Here is a 20,111-nt window from a genome sequence, read left to right on the forward strand (position 1 = left end):
TTCCTTCTTTGTTTCCCAACTTGATCATTGCAAGCAATAAACATAGGAATTTCCTACCTGAAAAAAACACGGAAGGAGAACATACTTTTTTTTTTTTTAACAAAAAAACTATACATTGAGAGAGATTTTGCAATCATTTTCCAATACTACTGCAAGAGTATGAACTTTTCAGCTATAAACCAAATTGTGTATATACTATTAGAAGTTATGGAACTCCACAAATACACACATTTATCATATAATGTTTTAAACTATTTTGTCCAAAATTTATATTTCTAGCAACTTAATTTAAAAGGAAAATAAATAATACCTTAATCTCGTAATTCATTGCATAAATTCATCATCTACAGAGAAAAAAATAAATCAACCTTCCCCTATTATAAAGCACAAAGAAAAAATAGATAAATATGAAGATTAGCCATAAACACAGAGAGTAAAGTATATGTTATGAATAACACAAGGAATAGATGACAGGAACATAGAAGTAAAATACATATAAGGCAAATCAGTCTTGGAGCCCTGACTCTAGTGTCCCTGTAGACATAGTAACGGCTCTCAACAAATGATGATATTGTTATAAAGTAGTAATGTCAATACAGGAAGGAATTCTGAGAAATTTTAATAAATTTAAGTAGATTGGCTTTTGATTCAGGATATAACTGATAATATACAGCCAAAGTTCAAGAGAACATATGTTCAACACAGAGGTCTGGGTAAATAGCAGACAGTACTATTACTCTAGTTATCATTTGTATTTGTTAACCATAGTTTGATTTCTGTTTATTATTTTGCATGATTTTTAAAGTGTGCTTTATTCATTTATAACACTGATACAAGGAGTCTGTTTCTTTTCCAGAAATGCAAGGAATAAAGGTAATGTCTTCAGCTTTAAAAAATTCTGACTATAAATCAGAAACATATGGAAGGATGTTCATACAATCACTAGGTCATTTTTCAGCTGTCTCTATTTTGCAGCTGGTAGACCTAACAGTGACCTAAACTTAATCTAATTCACTGAGCCTTGGAAATAGCTGCAACTTTTCATAAAAATACTGGAGGTGTTTATGCATAACTATTTCATCTCTGGTACTTTTTTTGGTCATTCTGAATCTTTAGGAATGTTCTAAGTTTTCTCTGTAAGACATGATGACCATTTATTTTACGTTTAATACTACCTCCTCCATCCCTCAAGGATGCTGAACTGGAATATACTTTGCTTAATATTACACAACTCTTCTATAGTATCACCTTCAGTCCAATTTCTGTGCATTGCTCATGAACAAACCAGGAGGCTGCTTCCTCCCTTTTGGGTACTCTGGCTTTTTATTCCCAGAATGAATGAAGCCCCAGCGTAAGCACAGACATTAAACTGCCTTAAAACTATTTCTACACCCCTGTATCAGGATCTCAACAAAAAGCAGAGGGGGATGCAGGAGTCACAGAGAAGTTCCATATCACACATACATGCAGCAGTCAAAACATGCAGCTGTACCATCAAAGGGACAAAAATAATTTTAGAAGGTAAAATTAATCAGGCCACACAAACAGTCAAGCAGAAAAGGCCTGCATTTTAGAAAAAGAAAATTATGTAGAAAACAATCCAGAATACTTAAGTTATTTATTTTAGGTTAAAAAAGAAGAAAATAAAAAGACAAACATTGAGTTCAGTTTTAACATCACTTCATGCTTTTGTTCTCTTTAACAGTAAATCTGTGTTTCACTGCTTGCAGTTTATTTTGTACATGTTATCAGGCTGGTTCAATAACTACCGTTTACTCTACAAAACCTTTTCTACTATAATTATTCCAATCCAGAGCAGCTGGTCAACATTGTAAAGTGTTTAATCACACTTCATACAAAAGAATATTGAAGGTGTTACCTTCCACATGGAGCAAAAAAATCACATACAAAAGAAAATTCAGCATTGTGTCTAGGTCTATAAATGCCCAGAAGTCTTTAAAAGCTTTCCTAATTTGTCCCCATCTCATTCTGTCACAGACATATTTCTACCCAAGAGAAGACACTAACTTTTGAACATTCTGTATAAGTGATGTTCATCAGGCACAAGTAAGCAATAATCCATACTTCTTTCTTCCAAGAACACTTAAAAACAATAGAACCCAGAAACTACAGAACTTGCCAGTATTGTCCTTTAGAGACTATGATACAAGATGAAAGCCAAGGTCTTTAAGCAGCTGCAAAAATACACTTTCTTTGCCTAAATATAGAACAAACCAGAGTATTTAAAAGTTTAAAAAAATCTCAGCTTTGGTTTATTTCATAAGGAATACCTTGATAGGAACCTCACAGCACTCTCCCCTAGTGCCGCCTCATAGCCCTATTAACCCATGCACCCCAGAGATCAGGCCCGCCGCCGCCGCCGCCCCCCCCCCCCCCCTTCATTTTGATTATTCCCTCTTCTTGCTAGTATTCTGCCTCCCATCACACAATCATGAGTCTTTATATAGGCAGTGCCAGTCCCTGCTTCCACATAATTCCTACAGGCACCCCGGAGAAGTAGTTTCCAACCAATCTTACAGAGAAGAAAGGCCACCCCCCTCTGGTAATCTGGCTCCTTTTAGGTCAATCAGTTCTTCAGTGCCTTGCAGGGGTTTACCAGGAACAAGACATAAGTGCCTCACACTGAGAATTACGAGCAAACAGCCCTCAGTTCCATTGCAAAACACATGACAGCATTTCAAAGCAACGCTAAAAGAAGTACAGAAAAGCTCTCTCCTATCATTTTTGTACTAAGCTACTAAGGATTAAGTAAAAAGTGCTAAACACCAACATGGAAAAAAGGTAATTAATATGCTACCAGAACTGGTTTTTGCCGAAACCCACAAAAAATAGAGAGAATTGACCTCCCATTTAAATTGGTGTCATTTTCTCTGTCAACGAACAATGGATAAGAACTGCTCATGGCAGCTTTTGCAGTCTGCACCTGCATGATTAGTTTTTAAGGAAAACTTTGGTTTCTTTTTTGATCTGCCTTTTGAAGTGTTAGTAGAAAGGTGAGAACAGAAATGAACTAGTCATACTAAAGCTCTGAGCAGGACAGAACATGAGGCCACTTCAAGCGCAAGATAAATAGACTGAGCTGGACATCAGCCAGTTCAAATAATTCACAAAACCCGCTCCTCTGCCTGCAAAAAAACCTAAAACAAAACAAAAAAACCCCCCAACTTTCCTCAGTTCCTCTACAATATTTTCAGCTTGATTTTTTGTTTTACCTGCCCTTGACATATAAACAGTACTAAATACTAGATTCCTTCCCAGATGCTGAAGAATATTTAATTAGCAACACGTATAGTTTGGATAGTTACCTTAATTTTTGTCTCACTCTCCCATACCTTTCCTACCTCTGCCATCCATACCCATCCAACTTCTCTCCTTTTCTCTCCTAAAAGCCTTTCATTTTTCATTGTCTAATCTGATAGAAGGCAACATTGGGGAACAAATTTTACACCTACTCTGTATGCAACCCTTTTCCCCTAAAGTTAAGTTTTTCTGAAAGTAGGATCCAGAGAGCAAGTGTCCCTTGTTAGACTGACTTGGATTCGCTCTACTAGAAGAAGTGTTATACTTCATTTACACCTTCAGCTACATTTCATATCCTTACAAAATCGTAGGGAAATTACTATCATTCAAATTTAAGCCAGGATTCCATTTCAGCACAATTAGTAAAATAACCATTTTAAATGCCTAACATTTCAGGTGAAAGTATTTTGTGGGGAAATCAGCCAGTGAAAATGAGATATCATGGGTTAAAAAAATGGCACACCTGACAAGTCAGAAAGCATACCATAAACACATTATCACAGCCATCTTCAAAAACTGGAGCTCAATTAGTTAACTACAGAGCTTGTTTAGGTTTTCAGAAAAGAAACCACCTTCTAAGTACATAGATGCTTGTAACTAGAGTTCAAGCAACAGATACTTATGTATCAAACTTCTAAGCACTAACAATGCCTAGAAAGCACTCTCTGCTTGCCAGGGTGAATACTGCCCTATTGCCAATGCATATGAACCACATTTTTCATTTCAGATGATTCGGATACTGTGGTTATTTCAAGTTCTTTTGAGCAAGAATAAAGCAGCACTGTTGCTGAAAGAAGCAATACTATCCCTTCCTTGTTTGCAGCCACTTGTACCATCCCCTTCCTCGTGCTGATATGAGCATCTGTTACATGTCCAGATAAAAACAATTTTTATCTGAAATTATTTGTTGATACTTTTTCTTCTTCCTGGCACAAGGGATGACAAGCAGACGAAATACAGGACAGGACTACTACTTTATTTGGCACTGACAGTTTAAAGTGACAGTAAAACTATACTGTAAGGTAAACCTTGATGACATCATGCCAAAGTAATTACTTAACATATCACTCTTCAAACGTATCGGTAAGTAAGTGTTCATGAGTTTCTTATAAGTGCTTGGATAACAACAGTGAGTACACACGTTACACAATGTTTTTGTGGTAAGCATACCACTGAAATCTTGTGACCCTCATGAACACAGACTTTTGACAATGTTTTCTGCAGAAGCTGTTACTAAAGTCTTCTAATATTACAGAGCCTCTTCTCCTCTTGCAGATCAAAGCAAGAGCTTTCTTGCATGAAGACTTCCTAAATTTTCAAGGCCTCATTTATCTAGTATTTTTCTCTCATTTTTAAAAATTGTCATATATAAGGAAAAAACTAAGCTATTCCCAAGATATTCCATGCACATAGCTGTGAAATCTAGGATTTCAGTACTTACAAAATAAATTCTCTTAAGAATATAACAAATATATTCAGTATTTTATATCATGCTTTCAGCTTCAATACTTAATACTTTTCCCTTAGAACACTTATCCTTTGATTACATTCAAGCACTGGAAAAACTTGGATGCCCCAGAGTCAGATAAAATCTTAACCTGGATGTTTGGCAGGGTATTGCAGCTGGAAAGAGGTAAGTACAAAGCAGAGCTGCTGTCATTACTTCTGAAACATGCGTGAAACCCTGAGGGATGGCAAGACGGTATTGACACTGCAAGTTTTTTGTCCCTTCCTCAGCAAATCCACCCCTTCCATCACACACAGTACTTCTGACTGAAAGTTGCTATGTACTGCAGCAGAAAACACCCTAACAACCTAGCCACTTCAAAACTTTTGTTCTTCTCATTGTTCCAGCAGAACAGCAACCAATGTGATTGAGTCCAATTTCCATTATTATTGAGCCTCTTCCCTTTACATTTCAGTTATATACTTACAGCAAAATCATTATCCTAGAGCAAGCTCCAAGCCCACACTATGACATTGTTTAATTTGCATATAAGCTAAACAAAAAACATTTTTATAAAATCCTAATGAGTTCAGAAAGTGGTAACTGATTATAAACTTGAAAAAAGTTTAGAGAGCAAATGCTGTAGCCACTCTCTAATTTGCAGATTTACTACAGACATCTGGTTTCTAAACAAGGCAGCACTTACAAGAAAACTTAACCAGAGGTCCACTGTTTATCCCCAACATTACTCTAGCCAACAGTGTTATCTAGGAAAAAAAAGTATGAAAATGAAAGAGAAATGTAAATCTGAATATATTCCCAATAGATTTTATTGCTACATACTCTTTAAAGACTCAAAAAAGCTAATTGGTAAACTTTCAAGTTGGTCATCTGGCTCCCATTTGTACTGACTGCCAAAAACAAATAATAAGGAAAAGGATGGGGGAGGAAGAAATGCATTAGAAATCCAGAAAACTGCTGCTTGTAATTCAGATGAAAATTCTACACCTGGACACAGTGTTTACTAAGTTACCTATATAACTGACACAGAACTTTACTCAAAACAAGTATTTACTGTGAAACCAATTTTTCAATAAATTGTCTAACAAGTCATTCAATGAAGCATTTAGACATCAATTAATTGTCTGAAAATCTCACCACACGCACACAATTCTAAAAAAGTATTTTTTATTTCCAGAACTCTTCAGACTGAAAAGTTTCCATTTCATACTTAGGTGAAACTTCTCTAAACATATACAACTTGTAACGAAACATTTTATTACTCATAAAATGTGACTAATATGGTATACGTATGTTTTGGCTCTACCTCTGTCTCAGTCAGAAAGCAGCTGCTTTGTCTCTTCGCTAAACCATTAAACAAAATGGATAACATATGCCTTGTTATAGACCTCTAGTTTGCACAACTAATATTCGATTTACAGAAAAAGCCTTAGCAATTATAAAGAGTAAATCACCACAAAGCAGAAGGCTACCATTTTAAAAGTAATATCAAAAGTAGGATGAGCTAGACAGACTTAACATTTACAAACGTTATTCAAAGTACAACCCCCCTGCTCCAGGATATTACCTCTTACCCTAGGGAAAGAATGCTGGCAAAGCATTTTTTTACCCCATGGAAAGCACTTTAAGACTGTCAAACTTTGAGAGAGTATTCATTTCAACACTTTGGATGTAATTTACTCTTTTGTCAATCCAACCTATAGAGAAGGATATCTGGTTTTACGACAATCACAGAAGAACTCTGAATCTGCTAAAAAGGTAGGTGGACCTTTTTCCTAAAAGTATATTAACCTCAAGCTTAAATAAAACACTTAATTACAGTAAACAGGAAAAAAATGCTGTGTAAAGATTTACTTTAAAAAGTATTGCATGTGTATTTAAAATGTTTTAAAAATTATGTTTGTAGCCTCCTCCCCCTGCCTGAAAAGTGTACAACCTGTAAAATATTCAGGGGGTGTTAAGTTATCTTCTCTTGTTTACTTCCAAATGTAAAGACAAAGACAATGAGAGATTATTCTTATAGAGCATTTAGGTTTGGAAATCATTATTTTGACAACCGAGAAAAATGCATTTAAACCTCTCTCATTTTAATTAGTTCAGCTACATACATGCCAAATGTTTCATAAAATGCTTTACAAAAATCCTCTTGCTATTAACAAAAACAACACTGGGAAACAAGCAAATGCAATTAAGATAGTATTTTCCTTATTAGTTGGAAAATGTTCTTTATTATTTCCCAGTTTCTTTTCATGTTAAGAACAGTTTTTATAATGCTAGAGTCTAATTAAAGGATATCAAGAGTTAAAAGTTGTTCCATGTTCCTTATGCGTTAGAAACCCCTGCCAACTAGTCTTCTAGGCTTTAAATATTGTTTTGACGGATTGCATTTTCATTTCCAGTCACAAAGAAAGTATTCTCCATAGTCAACACACCAGCAGATCTTCACCAGCTCCGTGAAAGCCAGATACATTGTTCCATGCAAGAATGAAGACTTTGCAGACTACTTTTTTTTTGTTTGTGTTTGTACCTTTGGTAAATTCAGCACCACCTATACAGCAAGAATCACTCCAGTTTTATGAGTATGATACAGATGTTACCATGGGAAGCCTGAGCCAACAAGATTATGAAATGCAATCCAAGGATTTGAGAAAGGTATTGTATTTATATTATCAGTTTAATAGTTTTAACTGCTAAGCATTATATGAATAAGGTGTTACATGCATGTATGCAAGTTTTATTGAAAAGTCTTATAATAATAGCAAAACATACAATGGTCTCAGGCATAGGGAAAGCCACTCAAACTAAAACCACAAAAATACTACCCTTGCTACAGCTTGAGAAACCCACAAAAGACAGGCTTTCACAAATAAGACTAAAGCATCATTTTTAACTCTGTTGCAGTTATGTGCCTATTGTTGTAAGAGTTTCAAGAATGAGATATACTAGTATACTAGCTCAACAGTTTGAGTAACATTGTATTAACACAGTAAGTTTGTTTAAAAACAAAGAGGATTATTTTATTTAGGATTTTTCTTTTTTTATATCAAAGTACTACTTGAAACAGTACTTTTTATTGCACATAACCTGCCACCATAAACCACAGTTTCTCTTTTGACTTACCAAACTGTCAAGTTTTTTGCCTTGGTTTTTCAGGGGGGGGTTGTTTGGTTTTTTTGCAACTCAACAGTTTAGCAGTCCTGAACTACTATGGAACATCCAGTCCTGCAGTAGTCACCTACGTTATTAACACTTTGAGGCAAAGGTAGCAATAAAGATTATACCTCATGGCACTCACCAGCACCCCCAAACGGTCAGTACTGAACTTTTTTGCTGTGTGCCCCACATACATGCCTGTTAATTTAAACACTTAAGCAGAAGACACAAAATCAGGGGAGAGTTAAATGAAGTGCAACAGCCTCAGCTGACAGGGACAGTTAAAAACCTCATACCTCTGTTCAGACTGCCTCTGACAGGACCTAAACGATACACATCAAGAGAATGAGATACAACATTGATCAGGCAGATGGAAGAAAAACTAACAGTGATTGCCCCAAGACTAGTTGCCAGAGAAAATACCACATATCCAAACAAAGTGGTAACATCCACGTATTAATAAAGTCAAGGAAGTTTTCATTAATATTAACTGTACTTGTTACAAACTTAGTCTGATAAACAAGAAAAAAGACAACAGCAAAAGATAATCAGTATAAGTAAAAAATTGCAGCACATAGAAAAATCACTTCTGTATACCTTTTTAATATTTTCCCAATTCTACTTAAGTTACAGCTTTTCACTGTTAGACTAAAAACAACAGCTACATATTTATATTAAAAAATGCCTAAGATATTTTTAAATCTGACATCTGCCACAGTGATGAAGTAACACGTTTTCATAAACCTATGAAAAAGAGACCATTTAAATGACTCAACTAATAGGTGGCTATCCACTCACAATTGAGTAAGTTTTTAAAAAGACACTAAAACTGTTAATTTCAACTAGTTAGGCATAGCATCAGATGACATCCATTACTAAAATCTTTCTAATAAGAATACGCTACCATTTCAGTAGAAAAAAAACAATAAGGAGTATACCTACAAGGAAATGGTGCCAACAGATGTGCCACAGACTAATCAAAGTCTGTACTGGCAGTGCTATAAACTAGAGGTCTTCTGAAGGCTAACAGTTCTGCTTAGGATAATTCTAGGAATGCAGCCAGTCATTATTTCCATCAGGTCAGTTCTCCAATGATATGTTTTCATTGCAAAATAATAAATTAGTTCCTTATGTGCAACAAATACATCTATACAAGTTCCAGTGTTCCCAGTTTAAATCATGGGATACACAAACAAATCTTCTATTCATTTATTGCACAAATTCTAGCTCCCAGAATATTTCAAGTGTTAACTGTAACTGAAATATATGCCAACAATTTCCTCAAACATGCCCAGTCAGTAATTTATCTTGCATCACAAATTTAACTCCTTACTGTGTGCTTGAACACACAGTTAGAAAAAAGGATTTTAGTGAAAACATCAGAAGAAATGTATTTGTGTTAGCGATCAACAAAATGAACCTTAGTCTACTACTAAGGAAAAGGTCAGCCAAGCAAAATGTATTACAATGATTATTATTTGAAACCACAGCCGCCCCAGTCTTGCATAAAATATTAGAAGTTTAAAAACATGAAATCTTATTTCCACAACGGAACAGAACCATCCAATTAGACACTGTCCCATATCTGGACTAATTCATTCCATTGAATATAAACTATCAGCTTTATAGACCTTGTGCGCTATAAAGATGAATCAACTACTTTGCAGAAGTTTTAAGATGGTTAAAGTATTTAGATGTAAAATGTTAATGTGGTTGTGTATGGGTAATTCATGTCTGTGGAGTAAAGTGCAAGAGGCAGGTGGAATTTAAGTATGTAAGTAGGCCAATATTTCTTCAGCACATTCCCTACATATGCAAGTAATGAACTTTCTGCGGTTATAATCCAAACAATCTTCTGCACTGATATTCCATGGCTAGGAATTTTTATAGCTGACCAGGAAATACTTCCAATATATTGGTTATTTATACTACGGGGGGAGGGGGGGGAGGGGGAAGGAATCTGTTGTTTAATTTTGTGGATTTAACAGTATTCTGCAAATAATCAGTTTTATTTTTTGTTGACATTTCCCACTTGCAGAAATTAGTTGTACATGGCATTCTGCAAAGAACTCGCATACTTTTTCATGGACCACACCTCAAGTCGGATACTGTACTAGAAATCTACACCTGGTACAGATATGCTATGTCAGCAAACATGTTTTTCATACAAGCACATTAAAAATGTCCCTTATAAGCCAAACAAACTACAACAATAGAAGTGCAGTTGTTCTATTATAAGTCCATGTACACAGAAGTCTCTACTGGCACAGATACCTCAGTCAAGGACCATGTCTTCACATGCCTAATCAACATATCTATGCAAGCTAACATTTTTGCAGAAACCTTCTGTAAGGTTTGCTGCTTGCTTGAGTAACTGTTCAGCTCACACCCCCCAGCTTCTCTACACCTAGCACTGCAAAAGCTCTTACCCTACACAGAAGTTTCATGCTACAACTGCTAAACTGTTGCCAACTACAACTACCAAACTTGGGTATAAAAGTCTTACTAGAGCAAACCAATCTATCCCAAAAACGAGACAAAAAAGAGCCATAGCCTGGATAGACAGACGCAGGGAAGAGCCAAGGGATGGATGATTCACAGGCTAAAAAGTGGTCAAAATGACAGAAGCTGGCCAAGATATTTGTTTCTCAGGCTTTATGTCAAGCTTGAGGGTTTTATTTTGCAGAATACAAAAATTCCCACAGTAAAGTATATGCCAGCAATAAAATACTAAATAAAACAAAGTTAGTATCAAAAGTAACTTGACAGTGTTACTTTCACATTGCTCTTGTAGACAAACTATCTTGTGTGCTACATGCCGGGGGGCGGGATGATGATGATTTAAAAAAAAAAAAAAAAAATCGGTTCACTTGAGAACACTTGCAGTGTGTAAGAAGCTGTCTTCAACAGGGGACTGTACTCCTGTCAGGGCCTGATCCTTAAGCACATTTAAAAAAAAAAAAAAAAACATCTTCCACACCCGATAATGTACTTCTCTCCATGTGTTTTCAATAGCCATGCAGACCAAAAAGCATATTGTCTTACTCTGTCCTACAAATATTCCCCATCAAAAGACAACAAATGATTCTAGCCAAGAACAATTGCCACAATCAACCTAAAAACCCCCTTAACTTTAATACATGCAAATCATAGTATAACCCACTGTATGTATACTATAATTTTAGAAATAGTATGTAATTCTCTACAATTCCTATGGTGTTCAATGAAAACCTGACTACCATTTCCTGCATCACAAAAGGCTCTTTCTGTTAGCAGCCCAGGCCTTAAAACAGACTTAAATGCAGTTAATGGAAATGAATTGCTAAATTTCAGCCAATACCTGAAAGGAACACGTTTATAAACTAAGTTGTCCTGCAATTGAAAAGATGCAATGACTATCTCAACAGGGAATTCTGAATAATTTTAAATGCAAGGAAATGTTATTCTACTGAGATTATTTGGGTAAAACAAAAAAATTCAACTTATATTCACAAGAATCCTATCAAATTTTGCATGACGTGCAAAATCTTCTATGTTCAGAACTCCAGGTTTTTGTAGACACCCATCGCTTACATAGTCCTTCCCCAGCACATACTCTATATTTTCTCTCTTTTTATTTTGTGTCTACTGTTCTTTCCTAAAGAACTTTACTTTTCTAAAGAACACTAGCAGCGCCACCTTCCCTTCTTGCCTTTCAAAGTGAACAGCTCATGTACAAAAGGGATAACATACACTTTTATACGTTGGATGACTAATGTGATTTTAAAAATTAAATGTCATAAGGAAGTATGTCATAGGAAGCTCATTTTTTAAATACGTGCTATTTCAGATGCTTGTAATACTCTGTGGTTTTTTGTTTGCTGTTTGTTTTTTAAAATAACATTTGCTCTCACACAAAGGATGGAATAAATGTTTCTCTTGACACTTCCCTAAGACTGCAAGGTGATGACAGCGAAGGCAATGTACCACCAACAAAGGATACAAGTAAGTTAATTGATATGAATACTGTAACATTTAAGGTCTCCAAAAGAACACATTTTGATATGAAAATTTAATATACAAAGGATGACAAGGGATATAGAATTAATCTTTTAATTTATTAATGTCTTTCATATCTCCTGTGGAAATTCTTCTAACTTCTGATGGAGCAGGCTGAAAAAATTTAAAGAATCCTCAGGTAAACTCTGAATACACAAGGCACACCTTATAAGAATCTCTACGGACTTACCCAGTCATACTTGCTGTAGAGATGTACCCAAATAATAAGTTAAATTAAGTTAACTTAAATAAGTTAGGCAAGACAACCAAGAAAAAAAATACACAAGCCAGTAAGTTCCACAGTTTAACCAAGTAATGATGAAATATTATGTCCTTAAATTACTTCAATAGATTTCTTCGAAGAACCGGCTGTTCTCACAGGTTACATCTGATGATCAGGGAGGTCAATGGTTAAAATACATCAGGAACATTCTTCACTAGCCTGTTTCCTACAAGGTCTGAGGTATATTGTCCAGATTCTCCTAACGAGCCACAATGATTTCTAAACTTGAAAGGAACAAAGTCTTTGTCTGCCGAACAGAGCGTTGAAAAAAAGACACACATATTTCGGGTGTATCTGTGATCTAAACTTCCAAAAATAAGTGATGATTCAGCAAGACCACTGGAGCAATCAATCTCCACCAAAGTATTAATCAAGGTTAGTTATTGCCAAATAGCATCTGTCAACAAGCCCCCATCAAAAGCGGAACAAATCTGTAAGAACAGCAGAGCTTCTAGTCAGAGAGAAGCGTAAAAACTGTTGACTTTTAAATAGTGACAACATTGTTTCACAATCATTTTCCATTTCCTACTATATGACAAACAAGACACTAAATCAAAAAAGGCAAGTGGGGTAGAACTCCAAAGTCTAACAAATGGTAATATTCACAAAGCTAAAGCTCAAAACCTCAATTCCATTCTATGCAGTACCTCTGTAAGAAAAAAAGAATTACTCTATTATACATACTGAGTTAGCTTCCCAGTATTGACTGGCTACTTCTATAACTCCTCACTGGTCGCAGAAGATCCTATTTTACTACATAGTGATAACAAACTATCTAGCAGTATGACACTACTCTCTACTACAGACAGAGCAATTTGGAAGCTAACCAAAAATCTCACAATATAGAAAACAGTAGATCAGATAGCAGTGGTGACGAAACTGGATTGAAAGCCATATTCATTACATGTATTTTAATATTGCTGTCATACAGGACTAATGCAAAGCAGAAATGACTAATACTCTACTAATGTCTATGAGGAACGGAACAAGCCATAATGGGCTTAAACTTCATTAAAAAAAAAAACAACACACACACACGAGTTTCTCTCTCTAAAAATAACAGTTATAAAAAAACCTCAATAAAAAACTGGAACAGATTGCCTAAAGTACTTATATAATCATAATTGCTGGAATTTTTATTAAAAGTATTAGACAAAATAGTAGCTAAGAGTAACACAAGAGTATACATGACCCTGCCAGAAACGCTCCAATGCAATGTGTGCACTGCCAGATGTTTCTCCTGCATGGATTTCTCTTTTCAAAAGAATGGTTCTAAAGATGACATTTAACGTAGCCAAAGAGTTGCAGTTGCCATATTCACAATACTCTAAGCCAATTAAAGAATGAAACTGAATTCAGATCGATTAATAGCATTTCAAGACATGCTCAGATAAGGACAGAGAATATACACAGGGAAATTATGCACAATAAAAAGAATACAAAACTCAAAAAAGCTCAAAATATTAAATCTTTTCAGAACTTGATGTCAATAGAATTTTTTTAAAAATCTAATGATGGGAAATATTAAAAGATACTAGAGAAAATTCTATTTTGAATATTCAAGCTTTAGTTGAATAACTTTTAACTGTCTACTCAAAATAATCTGCTTTCAGATTTACCTACTTGTCTGCTCTGTGTGTGTTTAAGCGGATCAGTGTACTGCGAGGAAATAGACATTGAAGCTGTACCCCCACTGCCAAAGGAAACAGCGTATCTTTATGCACGATTTAACAAAATAAAAAGGATAGCAGTCTCAGATTTTGCTGACATTAGTAAGTAATGTTCAAATTTTAATTTCTGTTTACCTGATAGTATATTTTAAGTTGTCCCTTAATACTATGCCAAGATTACCAAAATAAGATATATTCTATACTTTGCTAGATTTCATTATGTGTATTATTTATTCAATGCTTGTATTAGAACAGGAACTATGAAGGCAATATGGAAACGCATTTTGGCTCACGTATCCATCTTAATATTCCCACACAATCAGAGAAAGAGCAGATCACTAAAAATAAAATTGAACTCTGCATCCCATCTAGTCTTAAATGACCAGGTATTATTTTTCCTTCAAATACTCCAGGGACATCTCTCCCAGCTATCTCACTCTACAACATGACAAATTCTATGAGTATTTGAAATCATGTTGTCTCAAAGAAAAAAAAGGAAGGATCCAGAGTATTTTCCTTATTATTATTTTTTTTAAATGTAAGACGATAAGGAAATCCAAATGTGGATTTTATTCATATTTTAATAGTATTTACATTTGTAGATCACAATTAGGATGGTGCAGCCAACAGTGTAACATTTAACATATACAAACCATACACATTTCACATACCATGTAATTATAAATTCAATATTTAGATTTTCATTTCTTTTGTGTAAAGCTACCTTAAGAAGAATTGATTTTAGTGGAAATAGGATAGAAGAAATAGAAGATGGAGCCTTTTCAAAGCTTCTGTTATTGGAAGAACTTTCTCTTGCTGAAAATCGACTTATAAAACTTCCTGTTCTACCTCCCAAACTAACAACATTTAATGCAAATCAAAATAGAATCAAGAGCAGAGGAATCAAAGCAAACGCTTTCAAGGTAAGTAAAAGACAATAATTTAAGTAACCACAGTCAATAAAATTAGTAACCAGACTATCCAGGATACCACCAAATGAATTTTTCTGCATTTTTGTAATCTAAGAAACAAACTACGATGAAGAAGCTTTCCAGCTTTTGTTTTTAAGGCACTTTGGAATAACAGTTCTTTATGCACTCACTCTCTCATGTCATTCATATGAAAAAATTTTCTATGAAATATCTTACCTACTTCCTTTCTTTCTTACATGCAAAGAAAAACTCGATTCAAAACTGATGGCTCAAATACAGTTCTGAGGACCACATAAATAATACTAAACAAGGATAGAGCTTTATAGCTGTCTCAAATTTTATAACCAATAAGCTGGCACTGAAATTTCCAAACATAGAAGGCCTGTTCTATGAGTTTCTTGGTACAATAGAATTAAACATTCACAGCAAAAGAATGTTTCATGTTAGATCACTTTACACACTTTCTATGCGATCAGAAAAAAACACTGATGTCTTATAACAGGCAAAAGTTACTTAACCTCAAGTAATATCAGCATTAATAATCTCTCTTTTTTTCTATTAGAAGCTGACAAATTTGGCCTACCTCTACTTAGGACATAACGCACTGGAATCTGTTCCCCTTAACTTACCGGAAAGTCTCCGTATTCTTCACCTTCAGGTATTTTCGAAGTATTTCCTTAACATTGTATTACAAAGAGCCTCATTAGTTACATACTTCAAACCAAACCCACTGTCTTTTAAAACAGTTCACACTGCAGTTGTGCTACAGTTGTCTAATGCTCCTCCAAATAAAACAATTTAATCTGTATGGCCACAACCATGCAGAGTTCAAAAGTTGTTTGTTAGTTAATTACTGTGCAAGAATTTCTCATTAGTTTCTGTATATCAAGGATAGGAAATGGTGAAAATAAGTAATAATCTTTTATCAACAATACATTTCAAACATCAATAACAATCTCAAACTGCCTATCAGCTCATTGATTGGTTTTAAGAGATTTGATTCCTACATATCTACAGTATACACAAATCAATCCCAATGACAGTAAAATGGGAGGGTAAGAGGAATAAAATTAAAGTTCGAAAATTCGTCAACATATATGGGTGTGTGTGTACATATGTGTGTGTACTTATTTATAAAAAATTGTTTTGTTTTGCAGTACAACAACATTACTACAATCACCGATGACACATTCTGCAAATCTAATAACACACGTTACATCCGCACACGTATGGATGAGATAAGGATGGAAGGCAATCCGATCCTCTTGGCAAAGCATGTTAATGCTTTTTCCTGCTTGAGAACACTGCCTGTAGGAACATACTACTAGCCACTACTTACGTAATTACACATGCCAAAACTTAAACATGGTAACCAAAGATCATTCTTTTTCCTGTTTACCCGTTTATATCCTCTCCCTTACTAATGCCATTTTCCCTGCATACCCAGAACCTTTTACTATGTTGAAATGTGGTTCTCCTCTGAAATAACTATTGCAAAACAGCCACTTTATTTAGTAGTTAGAATGTCATCCATGCTTTCAGGATCTTTTCTGTTAGTGAAAGTGTAAAAATACATATATGCACACACATCTTCTCAACTTCTATTTCACCACATATTTTTTACATGTAGGTAAAATCACACAAGTAACTGCTTGTTCACATTCTTTACCAGTACCCAGAACAATCACTACATTTTACTTTCAAATAAACGCAAAACATTCTTTGAGCAAGCTACAGAAGAAAAATACATCTTAATTCCAATCCCACTTTTTTAATCTGAAATGAAACTTTTTCAGCTGACCTTCAAAAGTGTATTGGATGAAGTCGCATACAAAAGAAAGTTATGTTTAGAAATAGAACTTCTCAAAGCTTAACTTCATTAAATCTTCCTTAAAAACTTGGTTTGTGGAAAATGAGAATAATTCCTATTTAGGCTTAGTGTACCAAGCAACATCGCAAGTGGAACTTTTCAAAGATGTGTTAAATCTCTCTCCTTCTACTCTTTTGCTTTCAAAATAATCTAAGAGTGTGTGTATATGTATTATATATGTATTTTATTTTTACACAAGGTATTTTTAATTGAAATATATAATTTTGCTCAGCTGTACTCACAAGAGTAATTTTTGCAACACCAGCTTCCCATTTTAATACAATGGTCAAAGTACAGCATAGTATGACTCTAAGCATCTTTGTTATTAACAGATGATGTAGACCGAGCCTTGTTCCACTGCTTTTTCTTGACAAGGAAATGTGACAATATAATTAACAGCAAAGCTGAATTAATGTTTTTACCTGTAAATAAGTAAGATTTCAGCTAGACGTCAGTGCAAAGAAACAGAAGTACCCTTGTACAACAATACTTTTGCTCATTAGGGAAAAATCAAATCAGGTCTTTAAATTAAGAAGAAAAGTTGATTCTACCATTAATCTAAAAATTAAGCATTTAATTTCAAGCAAATTAAACTAGCATCATTTCACTCAACTACTTTAAACCATGCAGTGTATTAAAACCACAAATTGATGTGTGCAGGCCTCAATAGTCAGTTCACCTAAAACTAGACATAACTGATACAGGACACAATGTTTTTAATTACACAACTATACATTTCTGACATTTCATTTTCCATTTCTCCCCTCAAATACCTACCACGGGCATAAACTCTTCAGATAAATGAATGCCAAGTATGCTAGTTACTATAACCAGATCAACTTCATACTAATTTTGAAGCTAGTATAGATTCCTAATTTGTAGAAATAGTTAAGCATCAAGTGCATGATGATGTATCACTACATCTAGAATACTGATTTTACAAGATATTTTGTATTACTTTTGTTTATCTTATTTAGCTAGGCCTTGATTCGTTAGTGCTTGTGCTATGGGGAATTAAGTGCACACTTAATTCTGAACATACTGATGCTCTGCCACTAAGAGTGTTGAGACCTAAGTGACTTTCAGTCACTTTTTAAGTAACTATGTCAAGCATCAACTGTGGGCTCATCTTTCTGGAAGGAGGATGCAATTATGAAATGGAGGACAAAAATATTTTTGCCCTGAACCCATTACCCAAGAAAGACATAGCAATCTCCAATATTTTCCATTTTAAGTTATTTGGTATAACAAGAAAGAAATTCCATTGTCTTAATACAACTGAGAACAAAACTGAGTCTGACAGTGAGAATAATACTTGGTTTTCATTTTGCCATGTAAAGCAAAATAAGCAGTGGCCTCTGATCTTATTCTCATCACAAATCATTATTACTAAATAAAGCTCTTTCCAGTATTAATAGGATCAGTAAATATCACTAAAACTCTTCCTATGAAAACAATCACATGTGTATACACAAATATATGCACATTTATGTAATAAATATACCCGTGTAAACATTCTAAGACCTAACCACTACCACATTATTAATTTTACATTAAAATGTTGTATATATTTTTGAAAAAGTACTAAATATCAACTGTAACACTAATTAATGCTTTTAATACTTTGTGAGCAACCAAAGAAGACAACTGGTACCTTCTGAAAGCCTCATGCAGGCAATAAATTATCTGGTATGTTTTAATTTACTTTCCCCATTCATAGCAAGTTAACTCATCAAAACATTAAGTGAGAAGGGCTTCAGTATGCAGGATTTTTTGCCTTCTGTTTGTGTGACCAGTACTAATACCAAGCTGAATGTACACCATTCTGTTTTTTCCTATCACTCATTTCTTTTCTGTATTTCCAATAAAACTTGATTTTTTTTCTTGTTTATCAATATCAGCTTCAATCTGCTCTTCCAGCAACGTCAACATGGTTCATTTGTTCAGCCTCATAGTAGACTAAGGGTGCGTCTAGATCAGAAAATTATTTGCAGATGTAAATCCATTTTGCAGACATAATATTTATTGCGGCAATACAGTAAGACCTGCCATGCAAGTAACGCCATACAAAAGACTTGTGGGACACTTCAGTCACCCCTTCAAAATCTATTTAAAGCACTACCTTGTAGATTTTTTCAGTAGAATACAGGAGTAGCGGCAGAGGGTAGTAACTGTGTGCTCAATTCTCGATTGTGTGTGTGTGTGTAGCATGCAAGTTGTAGACTAACCTGTTTCAGTAAAAAACCACAACTGCTAAAGCACAACGTCAGGGAGTATATAATGCAGAGCACAAAATGGTTAAAACTGAACATTGCTCTGCTCACACCAACCTAAATCTGCCCCTGCTTTCTAGGAAAGCCTGCTTACAGTCAAAATCAATGGATATTTCAAATTGCTTTTTTGCTTAATCCAAGTTATCCATCCCACCATTACTCTTGTTAACTAGGAAAGCTCTCACTACAAAATTATTTGTGATGGTGAGCTTTTTAGAAGTACAGTGCTGTCCAACTTTGCTTGAAACTTGCAATTGTCATTCATCTCAAACATTCATTATTATTTGAAGTATTCAATCACTTCTACATTATTCCTTTCTTCTCTAGTACCAAAACTAACAGAAAAGAAAAAATAATCTATCTTTCCTGGTTTTACACTACACTGTGAGAAAACTATTAGAAGCACTGTCTATTTCTACTTAACAGCCTAGGTAATTTTCTTTTAAAAAACAAAATAATAGAAAAGTTATAAACCCAAAACCCCAGCCCAAATAGTCTTCTCTCCAATACTGTGCACAGTAGACTTGAAGTCTAGCAAGCAGGTAGGAAAAAAAAAAATACAAAGATTACAGACTCATTTTTTAATGTTGTCCGAGTATGAAAATGAACAGGATAAGACTCTTCAGTTGTTTTTATGTGTATGTTAAAAGCATACTTCTAGTCACTTTCATACAAATTACTACAGAATATTAAGTTAAAAATACACATTCTCCTTAGCAACCTGGTTATTTGAATTGTCAGATTTGATCTTTGAACCCTTTATTAATTCTCTTACCTCAGAAAGTCTTCTATTTCTAAATGAAATCATTACTAATGCTAGCAGAAATAAGAAGGCCTAAAAAACTCTTCATAAGCACTTAGTCAATCATACTTGATAAATATTCTCCCAAATTGGTTTGCCTTTCTCAACAGCATCTTTGACCATGGAAAGAAAAATACCTTTAGAAAGAATATTTGTAATACTGACAAACTTGTAATATATGTCTTCAGTGAATTTATCTTCACACATCTTTTAGCAATTAATATATCCCTTCCTTGTTTACACTCAACATCTGAACAAATACTTTTTAAAATTGCTTAAGATACACATGACAATTTAAAAA

At 34.5% G+C, this 20,111-nt stretch overlaps 2 protein-coding genes across 2 annotated transcripts in view; one reads left to right on the forward strand and one right to left on the reverse strand.

The window, feature by feature from the left end:
- The window catches only part of CENPP (centromere protein P), a 150,612-nt gene that overhangs the window by 113,870 nt on the left and 16,631 nt on the right, over positions 1-20,111 (reverse strand). The gene's annotated exons all lie outside the window — the stretch shown is intronic.
- Positions 6,426-18,630, forward strand: OGN (osteoglycin). The gene is made up of 7 exons (XM_050904470.1): positions 6,426-6,547; positions 7,189-7,441; positions 11,842-11,926; positions 13,877-14,035; positions 14,654-14,856; positions 15,428-15,523; positions 16,023-18,630. The coding sequence occupies exons 2-7, from the start codon at positions 7,274-7,276 to the stop codon at positions 16,191-16,193; spliced, it is 882 nt and encodes a 293-aa protein (XP_050760427.1). The 5' UTR covers positions 6,426-6,547; positions 7,189-7,273; the 3' UTR covers positions 16,194-18,630.

This window comes from Gymnogyps californianus, chromosome 13, assembly GCF_018139145.2.
Source record: "Gymnogyps californianus isolate 813 chromosome 13, ASM1813914v2, whole genome shotgun sequence".
Lineage (NCBI taxonomy): Eukaryota > Metazoa > Chordata > Aves > Accipitriformes > Cathartidae > Gymnogyps > Gymnogyps californianus.

Excerpts from the sequence above, each read along its gene's own strand:
- OGN (XM_050904470.1), top strand. The coding sequence starts at position 7,274 with ATGAAGACTTTGCAGACTACTTTTTTTTTGTTTGTGTTTGTACCTTTG. Across the intron at positions 11,927-13,876 it reads ACCACCAACAAAGGATACAA|ATTTACCTACTTGTCTGCTC; the intron begins GTAAGTTAATTG and ends ATCTGCTTTCAG. Across the intron at positions 15,524-16,022 it reads TCCGTATTCTTCACCTTCAG|TACAACAACATTACTACAAT; the intron begins GTATTTTCGAAG and ends TTTGTTTTGCAG.